The sequence below is a fragment of the Erythrolamprus reginae genome, chromosome 3 (genome assembly GCF_031021105.1).
Source record: "Erythrolamprus reginae isolate rEryReg1 chromosome 3, rEryReg1.hap1, whole genome shotgun sequence".
In the NCBI taxonomy this organism is placed as follows: domain Eukaryota; kingdom Metazoa; phylum Chordata; class Lepidosauria; order Squamata; family Dipsadidae; genus Erythrolamprus; species Erythrolamprus reginae.
This window is the reverse complement of record NC_091952.1, coordinates 59635350-59661819: the sequence shown is the minus strand read 5'-3', so window position 1 is coordinate 59661819 and position 26470 is coordinate 59635350. Positions and strand designations below refer to the sequence as shown.

Genomic DNA, 26470 nt, shown 5'->3' with positions numbered 1-26470 from the left:
TACTGATCAATATGTATTTTCCTCCATTGTTAAAACAATATGCCCAGCTTCTTATTAATATTTTCTATTAGAATATTCTTAGCCTCTTTAGCATGAAATAGTTCACATATATCCTGTACCTTTATAATATATCATAACATTGAGACAGTACTGTAAAGCACTGAGAGTCAATGAAATACCACTGGTATAATAAATAAACAAATATTGTCTTCACAGTTTTCAACTCCAGTTTAATTTAAATGTTGAACAACAATGAGATGTATGCATTATTGACTTTGACAATTTAATTCACCTCTATAAAAAGTTAATTCAGTATAAAATAATTATAGCTTTACCGTTTAGTTCTTTGACTCATAAAGTTGGCTCCAAATATTGCCTTAAATGCTGTGAAACATCCAGTGTTTCATCATCCATATGAATGAAATGAACCATGAAGAGTGTTTCAAGAGGTGGCAAACTTTACTAGATGCCTGGAATACCAGCAGAACATCAGATATTATGCCCTGCAATTTATCTTGCACAATACCAATTCTCCTTACAAGATACCTTGCACTCTACCTTCACTGATGCCCTTTTTCAAACTGCTAAGCAGAATCTGTGTCGACTGACTTGTCACTTACAGAGTGCTGCAGCCAATCCTTTATCAGGAATGTCAAACTCAAGGCCCGTACTTAGATCTGCTCCATGGAACCACCCTGGAAACAGTAAAGAACCAGTCCGTGGTGTTTTTGCCAATAAAAATGGGCTCCCAAGCTTCCTGCAAACCTCTGACAGTGAAAATGAAGCCCTCACAGGCCAATGCACTGAACTGCAGAGTTACACTTCCTAATTTATAGTTTTATATAATTATTCATGAACAAATCTGCTATACTCTAGCAATCAAGCAAGAAAGGATTTCTACATATCAATTGAAGTAGATGAATGCAGGCATTTTTTTTAAAAATGGGAAAAAATTAAAGCAGAGATTAGGCTTAAAAAATAGGTAAACATATTTATGAGCAGGGTTTTAAATGTATCAACTCATATATGTATATATTATAATATCTTGATGACAATACGTATTACATTTTTCAATCTTTTGCTGTTACATAACATCAGGAAGATTTTAAAGTACAGTAAAGAAAATAAACAGATGCCATTTTAGCTTAGAGTTTATATATTTTTGATTGCAAAACTAAATGGCCCATATAGGCAATCTTCGTCCTACCAAGAGAGAACCACAATATGTCAGTTTATCTAGGAAGGAAACTCCTATTTTAGTTTGCCATTCTGAAATCTGGGAAAAGATTAAATGATTATGAGGATAAATTTAGGATCCAGATATAAATTTTTGGAGGAAAAAGCATGTTAATATAACCCAGTTTCAACTTACTTAGAGTACGGTATTATAAAACCAACACAGGGAATTGAATTTAAAAATAAATTGTTAACAAGTGCAGATTAAAAGACACAGAGTTTTATAATTTCTTTATTTATTTACTGAACCGAAATAACCGATCTCAGTGAACAATCTTGCAGAACTATTTGGGGCCAGCTGAAATTTCCAGGCTGTTTGAAAGAATAACTGCACAGACAATGTGTTGTAGTAATTCAATCTCAAAGTTACTGGACCGTAAACTATTTCTGCCCAGATACTCTACAATTGGTAGAGCAACTCAAACTAATGAAAATAGCTTTATACCATTAAAGCTAGTATAAATGGCTTTACACCACTAAAGCTGCTGTCCCAGTGACCATAAAACGTCAGAAAGATCCTATTGCATCAGAACACAATAAAAATTATTCCATGATGGAGCTTCATATCCACCCCCCCCGGGCATCCAGACCATTAGAAGACTCTCCTCCATTTCCTCTGGTGTGTGTTCATATATATAGTCAGTGATCCCTCGAGTTTCGCGATCTCGATCTTCGTGAAACGCTATATCGCGATTTAAAAAAAAATTAATTTTAAAAAACCCCACTTCCGCGTTTGGCTTCGGGAGTCAGCTGGGAAGCGGCGCGGCTGTTTTAAAAGGTCGCAGCCAGCCTGGGGGGCCCCCCAGGCCGGCTGCGACCTTTTAAAACAGCCGCGCCGCTTCCCAGCTGAGTCCTGAAGCCAAACGCGGAAGTTCGCCTTTGGCGTTTGGCTTCAGGACTCAGCTGGGAAGCAGCACGGCTGTTTTAAAAGGTCGCAGCCGGCCTGGGGGGCTTCCCAGCACCCCCCCGAACTCCCAACCTGGGTCTTCCCAGCCGCCCACGCAAAGGGGAAACCCCGGCTCCTCGCTGATGCCCGCTGCTCGCCCGCCCGCCAGCAAGAGGGGGAAGATCCAGGGAAGGTTCCTTCGGCCGCCCAGCAGCTGATCTGCTCGGTAGCGCAGCAGCAGCGAGGAGCCGAATCGGGGTTTCCCCTTTGCGTGGGCGGCGGGGAACGCAAACTCCACCATCTACGCAAGCGCGGCCATAGAAAAAAAGGGCGCGCATGCGCAGATGGTGTTTTTACTTCCGCAACCCTACATCGCGAAAAATCGATTATCGCGAGGGGTCTTGGAATGGAACCCTCGCGATAATAGAGGGATCACTGTATATCTATAAATATCCACACTTGGGAAAACTTTATAATTTTACCTTGTATTTTTATGTAGGGTGAGGAAAATATGTAATTGTAAGTTCCTTTACAAAATCATCAAGTAACAATGTAATAGTTCACTAGCATCACAGCATTCTCTAGGGAATTTCTATATAAAAATGAGCCTGTATCACAATTCAGGTTATCTGTCAAGAGGCATGCCATGATTTATGAAATGGAAGGCCAACTGAATCAATAAAGCTGCCCTCTCCACTTCCCTTTCTTGAGGCCAGGCAGCTTCCATTCCAGGCAGCCTTAAAGCTAGACTGAAACCGATCTAGAAAACTTATTTCATATAAGAATGTAATTGGATGTAACTATAACTGAATTGTGAATCCAAGCACTACACGGCTGTGCATCTAATCATGCTGACAGTAAATAAAATAAGAGATGATCCAGTGATTTTTGTCTTTAGCAAGTACTAAGTCGACAGGCCTGAGGCAAGGGCAATATTTTGAATTAGAGCTTTGGAACTGTATATAATTTTCTGATAATAAAGGAGTTTAGTTTTATATCATAGACAAGAATGCCACAGTCTCCCAGATTAATGCAACAGAAGGAAGAATAAGAGATTGCAGCAAACTTTTAGAACATAATTGGAACTCAGCCACTAGCTGAGCATATGGAGGAAACAGTGTTATGGGAAGCGAGATTCTGGTGACCCAGAAGACTCCAGTGGAGAAACAGAAGTAAAGCCAGACATGCTGAGAAGATTATCCCAGCTTCCTTCTAGATATAGTATCGCTGAGATGGTAGTTACATGCTAATGTACCTTTTTAGTTGTTTTTGAGCAAAAATAAAATGTACATGTTCAAGAAGTGGGGAATTTAAACGGATGTCAATTTTCAATTTTTCTATGTTATATTTCATGTTGTAGCTGGTAAAAAAAATCTACAGAATTTGTGTCTCATCAATAAGAAAAAGAATAGAAAAAAAGGGAAAAGATAGAGGCCATCAATGGTTCTGTAAAATAAATTGGGGTTTAAGAAAAAATATTGGTTTTCAAATGTATTTTAAAACAGACAAACAACAAAAAGCAGACACATTAAATAAAAACAACAACAATGAAAAAATTATAATACATGTATCAGCAAACATTTAGTGTTTCTGCATTGCTATGTCAGATATTTCATAAAGTCCTATAATAATATACATATTAATTAATATTAAGTAATATTCGTTGTTGAGTTTAAACACAAACTGCTGTCCTTCAGCAAGACGTTAAAAACTCTCCAGAAGAATTTTTCTATCTCCTGGATTGTCTATTATTTTGTGTTTCTCATATTCTACATTGAGCTGTATGACAATTAGTTGGCCTTAAAAATCTGGTACATTGATTTAAAAAATCAAAAGCATAATAATTCTTAAAAATCTGGTACATTGATTTAAAAAATCAAAAGCATAATAATTCTTTCTTAAAATGTCAATGTGTAAAAAAAAGAAAAACAAACAGGAAGAATTTTGGATCCATATACAGCAGGGGTGTCAAACTCAAGACCTGAGGGCCAAATCCAGCCAGCAAGGTGCTTAGATCTGGTCTGTGGAGCTGCCCTGGAAACAATGAAGGACCAGCCCGCCGTGTCTTTGCCAGCAAAAATGGAGTTCAGGAGGGCTGCTTCGCTGGCATATCACTCCAGCCACCACAGGCACCCTGACATGAGTGAAGTCAAATTGGCCATGCCTACCCTGGCCACGCCCACCTGGCCCCCAAGATCAAACACAACACTGATGCGGCTCTCAATGAAATTGAGTTTGACGCCCCTGATGTAGAGCTATTGCAGAATTGGAATGAGAAGTGAGGTTGGAATGAAGGAATTTATTGTTCTTTTCCAAACAAGGCTCTTTGCCTTACCTTCAAATATTCTAGAGTTTTTAAAAGAGCACTTCATTTACAAAAGAAAAAATAATATTATTACTGAGCATCACTTGAAAAGATGGTTGAAAAGAAAGAATGGAAACAATATCAAAGTAATGTATCCCCCAAAGATATGAGCAAAGCAGAAGTTCATACACAACACAAGAATAAAATTCTTCTCCCTAAGTGGAAACAATCTATGCATTATTAAATGGTGATTCTCTCCAAGTGTGATGTTTTAAGATCTGTAGGATCCAAGCCAAGTAATAACCCCATGAAGTCCTTTACGCAGCTAAATATTTAACCATTCTTATAATAATGGTCTTTTCATCTCATTTCAATCACACTATACTCTAGGCATAGCTTTTTTCATTATTCTTATAATTTCACCTATTGTACAGCAAGGGTGTGTGTGTGTGTGTGTGTGTGTGTGTGTGTGTGTGTGTGCGCGCGCGCGTGTGCACACACACCTACATGTACATGCAAACTGTAAGAAGAAGACGTTCTGTTCAAAGTTTAGACATAAAGAATGTCAACCCTACATTTATTAGAATTTGAGTACTGATACAAAACAGAATACAGTTAGTCCTCAACTTACCACTGGCAATTTAAGGACCATTTAAATTATGATAGACCTCCCAGGGCTACTTTTGACCCAGATTTGAAGTCATGATGGTCACATGATCAGACATTGGGCACTTAGTAACTGGCCGGCACTTATGGACATTTGCAGCATCCTATGTTCACATGACTGAGATTTTCTGGAAACTAATGTTTACTTCCAGGTTCCCTCCATTGTGGAAAATGAATTCACTTAATAACAGTTTGTTTAATGACTGCAACATTTGCTCAACTGCTACAAAAAAATCAGAAAATTGGGGAATTGTTCAGTTCTGGAGACCTCACATACAAAAAGATATTGACAAAATTGAACAGGTCCAAAGACGGGCTACAAGAATGGTGGAAGGTCTTAAGCATAAAACGTGTCAGGAAAGACTTAATGAACTCAATCTGTATAGTCTGGGGGACAGAAGGAAAAGGGGGGACATGATCAAAACATTTAAATATGTCAAAGGGTTAAATAAGTTTCAGGAGGGAAGTGTTTTTAATAGGAAAGTGAACACAAGAACAAGGGGACACAATCTGAAGTTAGTTGGGGGAAAGATCAAAAGCAACGTGAGAAAATATTATTTCACTGAAAGAGGAGTAGATCATTGGAACAAACTTCCAGCAGACGTGGTTGGTAAATCCATAGTAACTGAATTTAAACATGCCTGGGATAAACATATATCCATTGTAAGATAAAATACAGGAAATAGTATAACAGCAGACTAGATGGACCATGAGGTCTTTTTCTGCCGTCAGTCTTCTATGTTTCTATGTTTCTAAAATGTTGTGACCCATTTAACAACAAGCATGATTTACTACCATAATTCTAAGCTCAATTAAGATCATACGTTGAGGACTATCTGTAATTGGAACTATCTCTTTGTTGGAAAAAATTGAATAACGGAATCTCACCCCTATAAAATCTTCTACTATGTTATTTACTCATTGCTTTTCTCCCTTAAAATATTCCAAGACCAGTCCAATGTTCAATAGCAAAAACTAGTGTTCCAATTCTTTGAATAATCTTGCTATGATGGAAAAATCTTAACTAAAAAACAACATGTTGAGTACGGTAAATTAAAAGCTCTGACAATGCATTCTGCATACCACCCAATTTTTAGCTTCAGCAGTCAACCTAACCTCCCTTATCACTAGAGATATTTTGAAGTGGTTGGGGGCCTTCCATCCATAGCTCAAATAAATGAGGCCCTTCTTCATATTACAGTCTTGAAAAGAATCTCTTCATCATGTTTTACAAAGATAATTCTTTAATCGGATTATATTACACCATCTTGCAAGCTGTTTCTAATAGCAAACAGTGGAGGCTGAAAACAGACTTCTGAAAAGCGTCACAAGACCTAAATATATAAATTGCTTCTGGAAATTTGGAATTTAGTTATGTAAAAGGAAAACTGGTGACAAAGGATGACAGGCAGAATGCATGAACTATCTTTGTAACATCTTCATTTTAGAACAAGAAAGACCTTGCAGTAAATAACAAGAGAAATTGTGGTCTGCAAATTGCTCAGTGAAAGGCTAAGTTATCCATCTGTTTTGCATTTGTTTTACAGAAAATTTAAACTATTTTTTGACGCACTGTTGAAAGAAACAAAGGGTGTCCCCCTTTCCTCATGGAATCCATAACTATGTCAGGGTTCAGTAACTATCAATAGCTGTGACAGGATGCATCTTTCCTTCTCTGAGATAAGGGCTAAGGCACAAACTGTGTCTCATACAGACTTTATCACACTCACAGGCCCAGATAGCCGGAAGGCCAGATTATAGTGGCAGGCATTTCTTAGAACTATCCTTGAAAGGGAGTTGCTTCATCTGGGACAGTAGTAATTCATCTCTTGAGCTGCTCAGTTTATCATGATCATGCTTCACATCTAGTATTAACAATTCACTAAACATTTTGGTGTGATCTGAATCAAAATGAACTTTTGGAACGTGTAAATCAGGCATAATTGTAAACGTCTTTTCTCAGGCTTTACTAGGCTCCTGTTTTAAACACTTATTCATACTTATTTGTTTATTAACACTGATTTGAATAAATGTACATTAAGTATCTTTCACTTATTAATGTTTGTGCTTATTAGATGCAAGCTCTATATTATATATGCATTTTTCTCCTAAACGAAGCACAACACAGAGGCAATAAAGTTTGCTTCTAGATGCTTACATTGTCTATCAACTTTTATTGTCCCTACTTTTTAAATGTAAACAGTTCAGAGTCACATAAAGTTGAATGACCTCTAAATTGTACTAAATAAATAAATAAGAACAGAACTAACTACAAGGAAACTCAAAGAAAACAGTTATTCTCCTTCTAGCTCTGAGAAGTTATTTAGCAATGTTATAAACATTCTTATAATGCTCTTAGGCAACATAACTTTAAAGCTTAGTGAGGATAAAACATGGATTAAAACAGAAGATGAAAGGCCAATTACTGTACAGAAATAGCAATAGCACTTAGACTTACGTTTGTTTGTTTGTTTGTTTGTTTGTTTGTTTGTTTGGATTTCTATGCAATCCTTCTCCGCACACTCAGGGAGGCTTACAAAAATGGGAATAAAATACAATACAATATAGCAAGAGAAATAAAACTAATATTAAAACCCCAAAGTATAAAAACCAGGCATTCCCATTCAATCTAACTACAATCATGTAATCATGTCATAGACCGGAGCGAGATGTTAAAGCTCAACGGCCCCAGGCCTGCCAGTAAAGTTAAGTTTTTAAGACTTTGCGAAAGGCCAGGAGGGTGGGGGCAGTGCAGATCTCTGGAGGGAGTTGGTTCCAGAGGTCCGGGGCAGCCACAGAGAAAGCTCTTCCCCTAGGGCCTGCCATCCAGCATTGCTTAGCTGACGGGACCTGGAGAAGGCCAATTCTGTGGGACCTAACTGGCCGCTGGGATAGGTGAGGCAGAAGACGGTCCCATAAGTAATCTGGTCCTAAGCCATGTAGGGCTTTATAGGTCATGACTAACATTTTAAATTGCATCCGGAGACCAAAAGGCAACCAATGCAGTTCGCAGAGTGATGGCGAGATGTGCGTATGCTTAGGAAGGCCTGTAATTGCTCGTGCAGCTGCATTTTGAACTAAAAGTAGTCTCCGAACGTTCTTTAAAGGTAGCCCCATGTACAGGGCATTGCAGTAATCAAACCTTGAAGTGATGAGGGCATGAGTGACTGTGAGAACAGACTCCCTGTCCAAATAGGGCAGCAACCGGTGCACCAGGCGAACCTGTGCAAAAACCACCCTATATACTGCTTCACAGTCCTCTCGAAGTAGTTTACAGAATCAACACATCTGGGTCCACATTTTACTGATCTCAGAAAGATTGAAAGCTGAGTCAACCGTGAGCTGGTGAGAATCGAACTGCTGAAATGCACACTGCCAGCAGTTAGCAAAATTAGCCCACAATAATGCATTCTAATCACTGTGCCACCACGGCTTATAAATATTCAAAGCTTTACCCAAATGTTTTCTAGTAGTTTGGATTTTTTTCATTAAGCACAGATAGACTAAGTTATTGCAAGGTGACTTTAATTTGTCCAACATGAGATTTCATATATCTTACCCAAGGACAGGATTAATAGAAAAGGACTATCCTTCAAGAAATAATCAATTTCAGTTAAGTACATACTATAATTTACCTTAAATCAGATACAAAAAATCATGCAATTGGAAACCATCCAAACAATACAGTATTATTATAAAACATGAAACTGTGAACAAGCATCAGAAACTAATATTAATTGAACCAAAAAAAACTACAATTAAAATACATAAGAGATACATGGCATCAGCCACTAAAACCCAACAGCAAATTAAGCACTATGTGAGAAGGCTAAGGAATAAAAACATGTCTTAAGGTTTGTAAAGCTTGATACAGAAAAATTCTCTGAATTAATGCTCAATTGCATATTTCATTCAGTAGAGCAGGACTTCATGCATACAAGATCTAAAGACATCCTAGAGTCAAGCTCAGTTTCTGAAGATTGTATTCATGCTGTTTTCTTGGCAGTGTTGCCTTGTTTAGTCCAAAACACAAAGTGGAGACCAATCTTATCTCTGTGGGAATGATATTCCACAGGAAGGGAGCCACCACAAAGAAGCTTCTTCCTTTTAGTCCTGCTAAATGGACTTCCTTAAAGAGAGGGGATCTCTAGCATACCTGCCTCCTGATCTGGTGGGTTGAGTAGATGTAACTGGGAAAAAGACAGTCCTTCAAATAATCTGGCCCCCAAGAATTCCCCTTCCCTACCTTTATCATCATGAGAGCTAGGTAGGCTCATGTCTGAGAGTTACTCAAATGATGTATTTGCGCCAGCCTCATTTGTCTTTTATTTATTTATTTTATTTATTTATTTTATTTATTGGATTTGTATGCCGCCCCTCTCTGTAGCCTTGGGGCAGCTAACAACAGTAATAAAAACAGCATGTAACAATCCAATACTAAAACAACTAAAAAAAACCTTATTATAAAACCAAACATACATACAAACAAACATACCATGCATAAAATTGTAAAGGCCTAGGGGGAAAGAATATCAGATAATTTATTTAGTTGCAGTTGTTCCTCTTGTTCCTCAGGACTATTCCTACTGCCCATTATACGCAAAGCCTTGCAACTGAGCTGAAGGAACCTTTCCCTCCCCATTTTTAAAGAACCAACAACTCATCCATGGTTTCTTTATTCTGGGTTTTACATTAGAACAGCACCTCCATGTATGCAAAGGGCCGCTTTCATATATTCTTGCATATCTGTATTCTTCCAATTAAAGTACATATGGTTACAGTTTTGAAAAAAGTTATTATTTGATTGGCAAGTGCTAATTCATCCTTATACAAGTAACCAATGTTAATTTGCAGCCCAAACTCCAGGGAAAATTTCAATAATTTTCATTGCAACAAGATTTCTTATTTTAAAAAATTACACTAGCAATATGTTGTAAATTTATTTATTTATTTATTTATTTATTCATTCATTCATTCATTCATTCAATTTTTATACCGCCCTTCTCCTGAGACTCAGGGCAGCTTACAACATGTTAGCAATAGCACTTTTTAACAGAGCCAGCATATTGCCCCCACAATCCGGGTCCTCATTCATGGAAATTATTAGCAAAGAAGTGAATACGACAATGAAACTAGAATCTTCTTTATAGTTGGATCACTTGTAAAAGAATTGTATATCAACTGTAGATAGATACACAGATGTAGAGTTGCTTCCAAGAGCTTTTTTCAGATTTTATAACTATTTTCACACAGGAAATGTTTGTTGTTATTATTATTATCAGCCCAAATCACTCTACTGCAGAATGAAGATTCCTAAAACCTATGGATCATGACCTGCTATCCTGTTCTAGCTAGGTTAGTAGATAGACACTTTTCAACTTTCCAGTCTAGGGCTGAAAGAAAATGACTAGGTCAAAATCACCCAGCCAGGTTTCCTACATTTACAGGGGTGGGATTCTATTGGTTCAGACTGGTTCGGACAAACGGATGCTCGGATGATCAGCTGGGAGCTAATTGGTTTGTTCTGATGATCAGATGGGCCCACCCGCCTGCCCATGCACTTTGCTGACCTATATACCTTTTCAGCTGATTTGCATGGCAGAGAGGATTGCTGTACCTCAGTTCCGTTTTCCCCAGAAGTAATGCAAAACTGTTGCATAAAACTACACACACCTGCAAAGCGCCTGATCACCGAACCAGTTGTTAAACAGGCAGGATCCCATCACTGCCTACATAACACTTGGGTCTCCAGTATCTCTAGTGTTGCTCCATTTTATGATTTGTTCTATAGTTAAACAGGTTAGCTACTTGCTTGTTAACAAATCTGCCACTTATGAGCTTTGATACTCAGTCTTTATCAGTTGCCTTGTGCTAGTTCACACTTTTCAGACTGATCCTAACACTAAAGGAGGTTTCCAGCAAAGAAGACAATCAGAAGAGGTTCTGGGTACAGTCACATAGTATTTCCATTTCACATATCACATGTCACTTGAGGAAAGATTCCCCAGCAGGGACTGATACAAAGAGCTATAGACTAGCAACACACAACAAGCCGAAAGCGAGTTAATATATAAAACTGTCTTGGCGTTTGACCAAGTTGGCAGCGTTGTTACTTAGATACTAAAATCATGCTTTTTGTTTTCTGACATGTAACAGCTCCTGCCTAGACATATTTGAGCAGGGAGGGAGAAAAGAGAAAGAAGATGTATTATTTGGGTAGAAAATAAATAATGGAATATTTATACTAATATTTAAAATTATAGTGAAGCCATTCTAATACTTAATGCAGATAGCAAACCTATTTTATTTTAGTTTACCATCCACTCTACCATATGCTTTTCTTCCTTTTCTTTTTTAAAGCAGAGCTACTGAGAAAATTCTAAATTATGTTGAGAGGCACTAAATTAGGCAGTTGCTATCATGATCTTTAAAAAAAAAAAGTTCCAACAGGCCAGTATCAGAGCCATGAGCCCAAGAGTAGCCCTCCCTAGTTCAACATTTTATTGGCAGTTCTGTGTTAGCAAAAACTTCAGAAGAAAAGGATTTAGGGGTAGTGATTTCTGACAGTCTCAAAATGGGTGAACAGTGCAGTCAGGCGGTAGGGAAAGCAAGTAGGATGCTTGGCTGCATAGCTAGAGGTATAACAAGCAGGAAGAGGGAGATTATGATCCCTCTATATAGAGTGCTGGTGAGACCACATTTGGAATACTGTGTTCAGTTCTGGAGACCTCACCTACAAAAAGATATTGACAAAATTGAACGGGTCCAAAGACGGGCTACAAGAATGGTGGAAAGTCTTAAGCATAAAACGTATCAGGAAAGACTTAATGAACTCAATCTGTATAGTCTGGAGGACAGAAGGAAAAGGGGAGACATGATCGAAACATTTAAATATGTTAAAGGGCTAAATAAGGTCCAGGAGGGAAGTGTTTTTAATAGGAAAGTGAACCCAAGAACAAGGGGACACAATCTGAAGTTAGTTGGGGGAAAGATCAAAAGCAACATGAGAAAATATTATTTTACTGAAAGAGTAGTAGATCCTTGGAACAAACTTCTAGCAGACATGGTAGATAAATCCACAGTAACTGAATTTAAACATGCCTGGGATAAACATATATCCATCCTAAGATAAAATACAGACTAGATGGACCATGAGGTCTTTTTCTGCCGTCAGACTTCTATGTTTCTACATAACATATCATTTTAATTTTATTTTATTTTTTAATTCATTAAACTTGTATGCTACTTGACTCAATGACTCAGAGAGGCTCGCAAATACAAAACAAATTACAATAAAATAAATACAACAGAAAGAAATAAAAGATAACAAACATGATGAAGTGAGAGGTCTGGATGAAGAGTCAGGCATTCACAACTCTTCCAAACAAGAACCATTCATATCTGGAAGAGGGACTTCGTTCCAGGGGGCAGGCACTACTACAGATTAACACATTAAGGTGCTGTGATCCTTCTGGGTTTCACCGAACTCAGACACTGGCTAGCTGGCCCCAGAAAAACTGACAATTTTAGTAAACAAGATTTAAAACAAATACCCATCCATCAGTTACTGCATTTACTTAGAAGCAAAGGGACTTATCGTCAAGAATAAACATAATACAATTGCAGCCTCCTTTGAATCTTCCCTCAATGTCTAGTAGAATCATATTTTAAAATAGCATCTTATTTTCCTAAATAGAGTCTTTGAAAGGCACCCTGTGCCAGAAGTTGTTGCTGCCCTTACATTTGTCACGGCTACTGCTGATTATAACACAAATGAGCTGTTCTGCTTATATATAAACAGGGTTACTTTAGATCTGAACACAACTGTGCATGTTCAATTCTTCATTGATCTGTTTTTATTTAGTTTAAAAAAATGAAATTAAAGCATAAAAGAATAAAGAGGGAACGAAAGGTCTCACTAAAAGAAAACAAGCGATGCAACTTGCTAAATCAGCAACAACATGCTCAAAATTGTAGCTGTTCCTTAAAACAATTGCAAACAGCTCAGACTACTAATAATTAGTTCAGAAGAGGGAAAACATACTTCTAATGCTTCTCTGAAAAAAAATTGTTTCCACCAGCCACTGTATAGCAAGCACAGAAAGAACCAATGGACCTTTCCATAGGAAGTTATTCCACAACCTTGATGCCAGGATAGAAAAGACCTCCAAAGACATTCCTTTGGTTATACGGATAAATGGGAATAAAAGAGCAGACTCCATGTTAAAAGATAGAACTTTTTAAATACCTAACCCTGTCACGCTCTGAGTTTAACAGTCTTCAAATCAACACAATAAATTGAGCCAGAAGCAAATTGGCAGCTAAATGAAAATTACTTGACATCAGAGTGACACGTTCTAACCTGCATGCTCCAATCAGCAGCCAGGCAGCTGCCTTTTGAGCCAAGTTATGCATTAAACACAACTAGGCAAGAGACAATAGTGGCCAGGTGCCCATCTACATTTGACACAACCATGTCTGGAGCCATAAAGAAGTGCACATCACAATAAACGCATTACCTTTTTGAAGAGTCGTCCAGAGTCTTCACTGACTTGAACAAACCGAGGGATTATATTGTTGAGATAGATGTCACTCAAAGTAGTGTGGTCCCGGCTCTCTCTCTTTACCTGATTTAAGAGGAGATTCCAGCAATTGACTGGAGAAAGAACATTCTGATCCTTCCTACAGGAGAAACAAAACCATAATATGACTTTTCACCCTGTGTATTATTTTACACACTGAAGTTTTCAAATAAAAACATTGATGCAGTTATCAGGGAAGAGAGGGAAAACATTGGTAAAATATCATTCTGTAATCAAGACAAGAATAGACAAACAATCTACAAGAAGCATTAAAAAAAACAATCTGTAGTTCCCTTGGTATTCGTTATTTTTACCCCAAACATATCAAATTAGTTCTTTCCTAGCTTATGTGAAGTCATAACAACAACAACAAAAAATTGCTAGCTACCGAGCTTTCAAAACTAAAAGAATAAAACTGTAGTGTAGGAAAGAATATGATTAAATAATGGCTGGTTTTACAGGATAGTGACCTTTACACAGAAGTATCATCAGAGTTTTGTTTAGGTTTGTCAAAAGGGAAAATCCAAAGGCTTATCACTCAGTGAAGAAACACTGAATGACACGCAGGGAGGAAGTTAAAGACCGGCATGCTGATGACCTTGTGAACTACAGTGGTCCAGAAAATGAACACTCAGGGAACAGAAAGTAGCATTGTACTCTTCTCAGAACAGAGCCATGCCCCATTCCCATCATAGCAACCATGAGAATTACCCCATGACAGGATATTACACAAATACTCAATCATCATTTATCTTAACGGCAAAGAAACAATATTGACAAGAAACATTTAAATAGAAGCGAGCTTCCAGCATAGCCATCTTTGACCAGCATAAACAACTTTCTGTGAGGTTTTAGGACATATGTCAATGGATTTTTTTATTTTTATTTTTTGGCCATGGGGGCAAAAGTATTCATACGGATTTAAATGGCAACATCTAAAGTATTTCAGATGCAGACTGTTTAAAGTTGTCACCCACTGTCCTAGACCAAAATCAATCTTGGTACTTCTTATCTGGATTACCTCACAGAGCTAATAAGTAGCCATTAGTGTGTTTTAAAGGGTTACAGGTGTTCTATTTCCAGTCCAGATCATAAGCGAATGTAATGTATTCACCAACATTATATGCCAAAAGTACCCAACTTGAAAGCTAAATGTCTTGTACAATACAGTAGAGTCTTGATTATCCGACATAAATGGGCGGGCTGATGGTCGGATAGCTGAAATGTCGGATAATCCAGACTCTACTGTATGTGGCCTTGACCTGACTCAAAATCAAGACAGGAGAAAAATAAATAAAAATAAATAGGCCCCGGCTCCTGCAAACTACTAAAAGCCAACAGGTATTCCGTTTACCCCTCGCGTGCTCTGTCCTTCCCTCCTCCGCTTACCCAAGCCACTGCCGCTGCCAGTACAAACATTTCCTGCCGGCGGGGTCCCTGCTGCCCTCCGCTTTGCTCCTCCCAGCTCGCCCACCTGGCTGGGCATTGCAACAACCTGTGCCTCCCCCATCCCGGCTCCTCTCAGCGTAACCCTCTTGCCTGGAAGATGAGATGAGATGAACACATTTCCAAAATTTCCTCTCCTCTCTCCACACATTCTCCCCTCCCGCTTCTGATTAGCTGAAGAGGAAAATTGCATTTCTTCCCTGTCATGGCTGCCATGTTTGGAGAGTGCAGAAAGGCCTACAGCCCCCCAAGCAGCCACAATGTTGGATGATCCGGAATGTCGTATATCCGAAGGACGGATAACCAAGACTTTACTGTATATGTAATTATATATTTAATTTTAAGCCGATCAATTTAAATCCATTTTTGTCCTCTCTTCATTGATTTCTTTGTTCTGATACCATATGATCCAAAGATCAAGAAAGACCTTTATTATCCTCCAACACTGCATAATACTGCTATAAAGAATAATAAGCGTTTGCCCAGGTTCACCTGGTGCACCAGTTGCGGCCCTATTTGGACAGGGAGCCATTGCTCACAGTCGCTCATGCCCTCATCGCCTCGAGTTTCGATTACTGCAACGCTCTCTACATGGGGCTACCTTTGAAAAGTGTTCGGAAACTTCAGATCATGCAGAACGCAGCCGCGAGAGGCATCGTGGGACTGCCAAGATTCGCCCACGTTTCTTCAACATTCTGTGGCTTGCATTGGCTGCCGATCAGTTTCCGATCACAATTCAAAGTGTTGGTCATGGCCTTTAAAGCCCTACATGGCATTGGACCAGATTACCTCCGGAACCGCCTGCTACTGCACGAATCCCAGCGACCGATAAGGTCCCACAGAGTTGGCCTTCTCCGGGTCCCGTCGACCAAACAATGTCGTTTGGCGGACCCCAGGGGAAGAGCCTTCTCTGTGGTGGCCCCAGCCCTCTGAAACTAACTCCCCCTGGAGATTAGAACTGCCCCCACCCTCCCTGTCTTTCATAAACTACTCAAGACTCACTTATACTGCCAGGCATGGGGGAGTTGAGATATTCCTTCCCCCTAGGCCATTACAGTTTATGTATGGTATGTTTGTTTGTGTGTATGTTTGGTTTTATAATAAGGGTTTTTAGTTGTTTTAGTATTGGATTGTTACATGCTGTTTTTTTCATTGTTGTTAGCCGCCCCGAGTCTGCGGAGAGGGGAGGCATACAAATCTAATAAATAAATAAATAATAAAATAAATAAATCTTCAGAATATGCTCCAGAAATAACCCCCCTCCTTCCCCACCCTACTCTCTCACACATATATATACTTTCTGAGGCACCAATTCTTCTTTCGTGACTAACATCCAATTCCTTGCTACTTAGGTACAGTATATTTTATATCACATTTCAGTTCACATATTTTTCCAATGGAGCACAGATTGAATCCCACTTTCCCAAACAAGTAAAACACATTCACAAACGAATATCCACCAGGCTGCCTCCTTCAGGGTAAGCAATGCAATCCCAATAAATAAATGTCACTGTATAGTGAATAAATAACAGATGTTTCCTACCAAAATGCTTCTAGAAATATCAGAAATATAAACGAGCTTTGAGTTCCACAGCAAAATAACACAAAGCAAGACTGGGTCTACCGTTAAGGTGCAGGTTAATTTTATTTAAACGAAACAGCCAAAATATAAAAATCCCATTTTCAAAGCAGCTGATCTGGCAGAGTTTACTGATGAAAAATGCCACAGGAAGTTTGCAATCTAGGTTGCTTCAGGAATTCATATACTGCATAAGGGAATTCATATATTGCATAAAGGAAGTGAGATTGATTCAAAGCAACCATTAGTTCTGATTGCCAAAAAAGAAGTAGTGCATTCAAGGAGAAATACATTTGTTCCGTGGTCTTGCGTTTGTATGCTGCTATTGCATAGAGCAGTTGAGACAAAGATCAAAAGGCAGCACCACGGAATGTAACAATGAGCTGGCCACAGAACAAATTCTCTCTCTCTTGCATACAAGTATAAAAATAGTCAAAGGTCTGCTGAACTGTATTTATATACTCTTCCATAAAGCATCTGCTAACCCTAACCTCGGGCTCTCTAGATGTGTCACTGTACTGTACTTCCATCTCAAGTCAGTGCAATAAAGGAGAAGGAATGATGGGGGATGTAGTCCCATTGTATCCGCTGAGATTCAGTTTTGATTAGTTGATCCTGCGGGCTTTGCAATCTTTAAGACATCACACTACAAAATTTCAAATGACATTGCACTGGTACAAAAAGATAAAGTGTCGCTTCTTAGGGCAAGTGATTGATTGGCTCCTAGGCGGCAAAAGGCAGGATCTATTTTAGTTGCTGTAATAGCACAGGATTAGTAAGCCTAGGGCAAAACAATAGTCAAATACTAAGGGGCACTGTGGGGACTTTACAAATTGCCTACAGGCTATGGCTTTCAAACACTAGCCTTCCTGTTACAAAGATTAGGTGCAGCGTTTGTTTATGAATAGCGCCCAATATCTGCTTGTTCATTTGTAACCAAGTAATTCTTTTCAGCAACCCAAATATAATCAAATTGGCCAGACAGGAAGGGGGGGGGGATCTAAGCACAGCATAAAGTCAAAAACTATATGCCAAATGGAAAAATAGAATGAAGTGCTTCCGTAACATATTGAAACATTATAGAATTGTAGGATTACAGAACTGTACCGCTGAACATTAAAAAGAATGCATGTTCTGCTCTTTGCCTCCTCCTCCTTCTGAAAAGGGCAGAATTAGAGTAAGTACGCACCTTTTTCTAGCTATTCAACCAAAGTGATAAATTGAATAAGGTAATTTAACTCCAGGGGATTAAGATTGCGAATGGCTTTTTTATTATTATTATTATTATTATTATTATTATTATTATTATTATTATTATTATTATTATTATTATTTATTGGATTTGTATGCCGCTCCTCTCCGCAGACTCGGGGCGGCTCACAACAATGATAAAAAACAGCATGTAACAATCCAATTAATAAAACAACTAAAAACCCTTAAAGTAAAACCAAACATACACACAAACATACCATGCATAACTTGTAATGTCCTAGGGGGAAAGAATATCTTAACTCCCCCACGCTTGGCGATAAAGGTGGGTCTTGAGTAATTTACGAAAGACAAGGAGGGTGGGGGCCGTTCTAATCTCTGGGGGGAGTTGATTCCAGAGGGCCGGGGCCGCCACAGAGAAGGCTCTTCCCCTGGGGCCTGCCAAACGACATTGTTTGGTCAACGGGACCCGGAGAAGGCCAACTCTGTGGGACCTTATCGACCGCTGGGATTCGTGCACTCGAAGACGGTTTCAGATGTATTCTGGCCCAATGCCATGTAGGGCTTTAAAGGTCATTACCAACACTTTGAATTGTGACCGGAAACCGATTGGCAGCCAATGCAAGCCACGGAGTGTTGCAGAAACGTGGGCGAATCTAGGGAGCCCCATGATGGCTCTCGCGGCCGCATTCTGCATGATCTGAAGTTTCCGAACACTTTTCAAAGATAGCCCCATGTAGAGAGCGTTGCAGTAATCGAACCTCGAGGTGATGAGGGCATGAGTGACTGTGAGCAATGTTATTTATAATCTTGGCCTATTATTGCATACATTTCCTATTAGGAAATGTCTTGCTGTGCTAACTCAATGTGGCAGGTGAAGGGAGATGTTCCAGGGAGAGATGTACAAAAAATATGGAAGCACAGAGATCCAAGGTGGGAAAGTCATCCTACCTGGCCCTGTTAAAGCAAGCAGGCACCTATAGTGGGGAGCAGTAACATAGGAAGAGGGCTGGAGGTACATGATCACTTGAGTGCACTGACATCAATTCATACTACAGATAGAAAATGTGAAGTGATTGATGCTATAGTATTGGACGATGGCTCCTCAGATGGACTGGTCTTCAACATTCCAGGATTACAGCCAACAGGATAACTCGTTGCTGATATTGCCATACAAAAAAAGAAAATCTAAAACTGCAAAGACATAGTTTACAGTCAGAACCAGGAACATGGGGATATGAACATAGGAAACCTCAATGAAATGAAATGATTGCAGGTTAACTTCTTAGGCAGTAGCAAAGCAAAATAGACTGAAACTGGACACTTTCATCAGAAGACTGTACTGTTTACTATTCAGAACATAAAACCCAAAAAGGAATGGCACTGTTTCTATACTTAAGAAGAATATAGCAAGAACGGTACCTGGCAACAATGAAATCAATGACCAAATAATATCAACTAGATTTCATGGACTTGACCCTTTAATATGATGATCATCCATGGTTTATGCTCCAACCACAAGCAGAAGAAGAGCAAGCTGATGAGTTTTATGAACAAGTTGGTTTTGACATCAACAAAACATTCACATGAGATATGCTGCTTATGGCTGAAGACTGGAATGCCAAAATTGAAAACATTAAGGATGAAACTGAGGTTGAATTGTATAGCTCGGGAATTGAAACAAAACAGGAGACTGACTTCACAAGTTTTTCACTCCAATTATTTCTTCACAGCTTATACTGTCTTCAAACAATCAAAATGACACCTGCATAGACTGACATCACTGGATGCCATATACAGAAATCAAATTATTAAAAAGTGGTGGAGTGCTCAATTATAGCATAAAAGGGCTAGGTAAAGAACGCAAACTACTTGTGTGCAAGTTCCAAGTCAAACTAAAGAAGAAAGCAGTCAGCTTTCTCAATATGATCTTGAACACATATCCATCATTTTCAAGAGGAACATCAGGAATCACTTTGAAGTCCTGAACTTTAACAATAAGGAACCAGAGAAGCAGTGGAATGAACAAGTCATTAAGACGAATATGACACATACAGGTCAGGAAGTCAGAGTGTGAACAGAACATGGCAAAACAGGTTTGATTGCAGGTTGGAAAAATAATTTTTATAGGCTGTATAATAATGTCCACTTATGAACTCAAACCTACAGTAAATGCTGAATTAAAGGAAGTTGAATGTGGTTTTAAAACTGGAGAAAGAAACATCGATAACTTGCAGTATACAGTGATCCCTCGAGTATCGCGAGGGTTACTTTCCAAGACCCCTCGCGATACTCGATTTTTCGCGATATAGTGGTGTGGAAGTAAAAACACCATCTGCGCATGCGCGCCCTTTTTCCATGGCCGCGCATGCGCAGATGGTGGAGTTTGCGTGGGCGGCGGGGAAGACCCAGGGAAGGTTTCTTCGGCCGCCCAGCAGCTGATCTGCTCGGCAGCGCCGCAGCAGCGAGGAGCCGAAGATCGGGGTTTCCCCGCCGCCCACGCAAAGGGGAAACCCCGATCTTCGGCTCCTCACTGCTGCCGCGCTGCCGAGCAGATCAGCTGCTGGGCGGCCAAAGAAACCTTCCCTGGGTCTTCCCCGCCGCCCACGCAAAGGGGAAACCTCGATCTTCGGCTCCTCGCTGCTGCCCGCCCGCCGCTCGCCCGCCCGCCCGCCGCCCGCCGCTCGAGAGCAAGAGGGGGAGAGATAGAGAAAGAGAGAGAAGGAAAGAAAGAGATGAGAGAGGGAGGAAGAGAGTGTGAGAGAGGAAGAAGCAAGATAGAGAAAGAGAGAGAGAAAGAAAGATGAGAAAGGAAGAGAGTGACATCATCGGGTGGGAAAAATCGCGATATAGCGTTTCGCGAAGATCGAGATCGCGAAAATCGAGGGATCACTGTACTGATGATATTAGTCTAACAGCCGAAAATGAAAGGATCTGTAAACTCTAATAATAAAAGTCAAGCACAGTTTTAAAAAGGTACATATAAAGATTGCAGGTTGGAAAAATAAGTTTAACAGCCAGCTTTATAACTGAGAGTGAAGATGCTGAAGAGGTAGATAGCTTCTGCCCTTTAGGATCAACAATATAGATGACAGTACAATGGTACATGTGGATTTATTAAAAAGAGCAGAGAATATCTTTTCCATGTATAAAATCCCAATGTAGTTTCCTGACAGTTTTAATTTCAGCACGGGTGCATTTTAGACTAAATACTGTACCTGCCTTTTGAATGGAACATACAGGACTAAATAAACAAGGGACCCCTGTTTGCCTAAAGTCTTAGACATATTTAAAATGTTAGGTGCCTTCTGTTTTGTATAAACCTGGTTTTGAAAATCTAATTCCAAAGCTGTGAGCATAGCATCATTGCCAGGAGGCAGAGCAAAATGAAGAACCACTCACACCTACACACAAACACAAAAACAAACTTTATAGCAAGACTCCTTATGATTAAAAAAGTTTTTGGAATCGTGGAAACTCATTAGTCCTGAGCGAGTTTAGGTGGAGTTCTCAACTGTCTCTGAATGTAAACAATGAATTTTGGAAGCAATATCCAAAGGGGAAAGAATATAATATTTCAGGGAAGTATTATAGAGCTGCTTAGCCATTAAAAAAAAAAGCCAGAACTCTGCTCTGACCAACTTCTAGTAATCCAGCTGTGTTTGGGCAAACAAAATTTTCTATGGAATGCTACTCTACAAAAATTGGGTATATTCAGTATTATACTTGCTTCCTAGCCAGGAACTTCCATAGATTGAGCTATGGGAGGTGGGGGAGGGATGCTTGATAACATTAGCCAATAGTAGTACAGTGTTCCCTCATTTTTCACGGGGGATGCGTTCCGAGACCGCCCGCGAAAGTCGAACTTCCGCGAAGTAGAGATGCGGAAGTAAATACACCATCTATGAACAGTATCACAAGCCATCCTGTAACACTTTAAACCCCTAAATTACCATTTCCCATTCCCTTAACAACCATTTACTCACCATTATTATTGGTACTCACCATTGAATAAGACACTTAGTGATCCTGATATTTATAAACATAATTATTTATTAACAATAATTATTTTTTTTGTTATTTACTTGCAAAAATTGTTAGTTTGGCGATGATGTATGATGTCATCGGGCAGGAAAAACCGTGGTATAGAAAAAAACCCGCGAAGTATTTTTTAATTAAATTTTTTTTAAAAACGTGGTATAGGCCATTCGCGAAGTTCGAACCCGCGAAAATCGAGGGAGCACTGTACAGTCATCTCAGCATCCTCCCATACCAAACAGAAGTCCTTTAACAGTAAGAAAGCAATGTATCCATTGAAATTTCAGAAACAGATTTGAAATGCTATTATAATTTGTACAAAGTAAATTCTGTTGAGCTTCCAAAAGTCATTGGAATCTTTTGTCCGAAATATTAGGATACTGGAATTTATTTAAGAAGCAGACACCTGTTTATTTTCAAGATAGTTTGCACAGATCTTAAAACTCATTTCTAACTGGAACTGCAATATCATGTGTATAATAATAAAACTGCAAATTAAATGAATAGTTACACTAATTAAAACAGCTTCAGAGAAAACAATTAAAACACAAAGATGTAATCACAAAGCAATCTTAAAAGGGATGGAATAATTTACTCTGGAAACACATTCTAGAGTCAAGAGATCACCAGAGGTTATTTTCTAGTGGCATTCTTTCTATAATGACCAAGGGAAAAAAATATTGAGTCTAGGTTGCTGTTTTTATTTTATATGAGGAGCATGTTTACAGCAGATGGTATACTTACATACATACCATCACACTATTTCCTTTCATAGTAAGCAATACTGTATATACATGGCTGTTCATATTACAATGTAAGAGACCAAGAATAACATACTAGGATGCTATTCCCATGGCAGCTTAGCAGAAGGAAAAAATTAAGTTCCTCTAGCAATTTGACCCAAATTTTACATAGTTTAGTTTACCCAATTACTTTGAAAGTTTGCTTCAAGCTGTGATTTAGCAGAGCTTGGTATTTCAAATCACTGGTGATCGACAGATGGCAGGTGACACAAACAGCTGAGATTGAAAGCATGGCTCTCTGAAGAATAACAGCCTTATCTTGAGATGAGACAAAAGCAATGCCAGCATATTAAAAGAGATCATGTCTGACTGCTGCAAATACGTCCAAATTAGAAATAGTTGCTACTGCCACAGCTAAGAGGATTCTAATAGATAGTTATTAAAGCCATTGGACTTAAATTTCCAACCTGCAGAAACCAATTCTCAGAAGGGATGACACATGCTACAAACTGGCTTCTTTATATCCTCTCCAGAGAAATTTAAAATTCCACTGAAAATCAAAAACTTAAGAATTTTGCAGAACGCCCAGTTGATATGTTAAAGTCATTTCTGAAGCCTACTTTCCAAAAAAGAAATAAGCCTTGCTCGCCATACCACAATATTTATTTATTATTTAGATTTGTATGCCGCCCCTCTCCGCAGACTCAGATATGTTAACGCATATTCTGAGGAGAAATTATTTTCAAGTTTAAGGTGGTTTCCTGAGGTTTTTCTGCTGACAAAATTTATTTCTCTGGGCATTTCCCTTTCATCATCTGTCATAACTACAGTGATTTTCTAGTACTTCAAGTATCATACATGGAACTATATTAGATTACAGTAGTCCCTCGCTATACCGCGCTTCACCTACTGCGGCTACACTTCATCGCGGGTTTTCAAGAAATATTAATGAGAAAAATCATTCACGGATCTTCGCTGGTTCGCGGGTTTCTGAGGAAGTCGATCGGCAGATTTAAACAGCCCGCGGAACTCGATCGGCAGGTTTTTCAAAAAAAAAAATCTAAAATTGTAAATACTGTATTTAAATACTGTATCTAAAATAAATACTGTGTGGGAAGGGTTTATAAACACTTAAAACAATGAAAACTTACCAAACAATTACAATATAAATACTTAAATAAGTACTATCAGTCGATAAATTCCCCATCGCGGATTTCACCTATCGCGGCCGGGTCTGGAACGTAACACCAGCGATAGGTGAGGTCTTACTGTATAACAAAATAGGTTTAAATAGAATAAGCTGGTAGATTCTTAATTAAAAGACATGTAACGTATTTAAATACATAAAATAGTCAATTACAAGAGAGATATAAATGATTTTTCAGTGGAAAATGCTGCGTTTTATTTTTTATTTTTTGTAGTAGCAAGGGAGGAAAAAAACAGGAAAAGGTAGTAAAATTCTCATTATAATTCTTGTGACATGAAACCGACGAAGAAGAAAACTTTTCTTTTCTGGCCATAGGAAAGACCCTGACATTTGCTTTGTGCCAACTCAAAATCCCATGCTATCATCTAATAGCAGCCAGTCAATCTGCCACAGCAGAAGGCGAGATGGAAATCGGGGCCCACTATCAAGTTGGTTGAAAGACTATCTTCATTTGGCTTCTCCCCCCTCCTTTAACCATCACCCAACAGCAGTTACAGCAGAGGGTGAGCTGTGTGGGGGGGGGGGGGGCACAGAAATGGCACTGCTCAAGACCAGCTGAATTTGGCCCTGAACTGCTTCCCATTCCCAGAGATAATAAGAATGGTTTTCTCTTCTTCCCTGAATACGTTTTTAGTTTTGTATTATATGGAGGGTAAGGAGTGTTTGTCAACATAAACTGGCTTGATACTTTTCAAATGAACACTGAGATTAAAAGAAAATTAAAATAGAGAAATCATGAATAAATACATCTGCTACTTATTGTACTAGGTGCATAGAATTAAAAAAAAAACCATACTCCTTTCTAAATGCTAATCAACCTTAATAGATTATATGCTTTTATCTCTATAGCAGGGTTATAATTCCAAAGCACCTTAGCTTATAGCCAAAAGTAAGCCAATAATATTAACCTGACTGAATGAGTCAAGTATTGAGATGTTTTAAAAGCAAGACTATATGAAGAGCGAGATATTTAGCTCGCAGAACAAATAAATAATTAAAATAATACAAGGTGAATGGACTTGTGTGACAATTTCAACACAACTACAATACCTGCCTTAGTTAACGCTACGGTCCTATAATGATCCAAACAAAGGTTACAAATAGGGACTTGTTTGCCTCCTATGGCACGCGTGCCGGAAGTGACACACAGAGCCATCTCTCTAAGCATGTGGAGCCATTGCCCATTGCTGTTCCGGGTTCCAGTGTGCCAACCAGCTGGACTTCACGCGTGCAGGAGCACCAGAAAGCAGAAGAGCATGCGCGCACCAGGAATTTGGTCCTCCAGTTTCCAGAGCTCCTGCAATTGTGAAGACAGGTGGCCAATGTGCCAGAACCCAGAAGACAAGGGGAGAAGAGCTGCCAGCCAGGATGGGTGCTCCAGGATTTCTCTTCCTCCCCACTCAAGCGGGAAGGCCCCCAGCCTCCAGCCCATGGCACTGGTATGTCTGTGGTCAGGAGCACTTGGCCAGCTTGGGCACATGGGGCAATGCTTTCTGGCTAGGCAGCCAATTGTCCTGCCTGCTGCTCTTGCCTCCGCTGGGGAAATGCCGCCAGGGAACTGCCACCACCAGGGACGAGGGGATGGCGGTAGCAAGGATGGGCAGTCTGGGACTTCCCCCCTTCCCTGCTAGAGACCTGGGGCCATTCAAGAAGCCTGCTAAAGCAGGGAGGGAAGCCCTGGCCCTCCCATCCTGGCCAGCAGCTCTGCTCCCCTTCCCCTTCCAAGTTCTGATGCACCCCCTCTCCCCCTGGCGATGGCAGTCCTTGTGCTGCTGCTTCCCTGGAAGAGAAAGGGAAGCAGAGCTGCTGGCCAGGACTAGTGGGCTGGGACTTCCCTCCCTCCCGGCAGGAGGCCTGAAGCCATGCAAAAAGCCCACTTGGCCTGGGAGGGAGGGAAGCCCCAGCCCAGCCATCCTGGCAGGCAGGTCTGCTCCCCTTCCTCTTCCGGCATGCCTCCTAGCCCCTTGCCTTCAGCAGTTTTCATGCTGCTGCTTCCGGATGGGATGCTGCAGTATTCAGGAGGAGGAGAGTACAGCTCCTAAGCATGGAGATGTGCCGGCTAGGAAATGGTCACAGGAAGTGGTAAGAGATGCGCCAGCCAAAAAGCATTCACGCTCCCTTGGCAGAAGTGGTGTGAGAGGGAAGCCTGTAGTGGCTTGTTTCGAGGCCAGGAAGGGGCTCTGGCTTTCCAGCAGAGGGAGGCGGCATTCCCTGCCCAACTTTATCTCCCTGTCTGGGGCTGTGGAACTCGGTTGCCAGTGGGGATGCCCCGCCACTCCGATGGGGAGCAGGGGGTAGACAGGGAGGGGCAAGGATCCCCGAAAAGCAAGGCAGAGCCAGCCCATGCTCACTGGACAGCCAGTCTTTGCACACATATGCAGGCCAGAAACCAGAAGCCTGTCCCATTTTGGCATTGTGCCGAAAAGGTTTGTGCGCACTCCCGATTCGGCACTTGGTGTCAAAAAGGTTTGCCAACACTGGGCTATACCATTTTTTTTTTAAAAGACCAAAGTTCTAGACTTAACATACATGTAAATTATTAAAGCTTACTAAACAGTTAGTATAACTAAAAG

At 39.9% G+C, this 26470-nt stretch overlaps 1 protein-coding gene across 8 annotated transcripts in view; it reads right to left on the bottom strand.

Moving 5' to 3' along the window:
* Nucleotides 1-26470, bottom strand: part of SRGAP2 (SLIT-ROBO Rho GTPase activating protein 2) — a 236130-nt gene that overhangs the window by 115892 nt on the left and 93768 nt on the right. For all 8 annotated transcript variants that reach the window (XM_070745533.1, XM_070745535.1, XM_070745534.1 and 5 more), the window contains exon 4: nt 13613-13775. In XM_070745533.1, coding sequence (XP_070601634.1) covers nt 13613-13775 — 163 coding nt within the window. The remainder of the gene's footprint in view (nt 1-13612; nt 13776-26470) is intronic.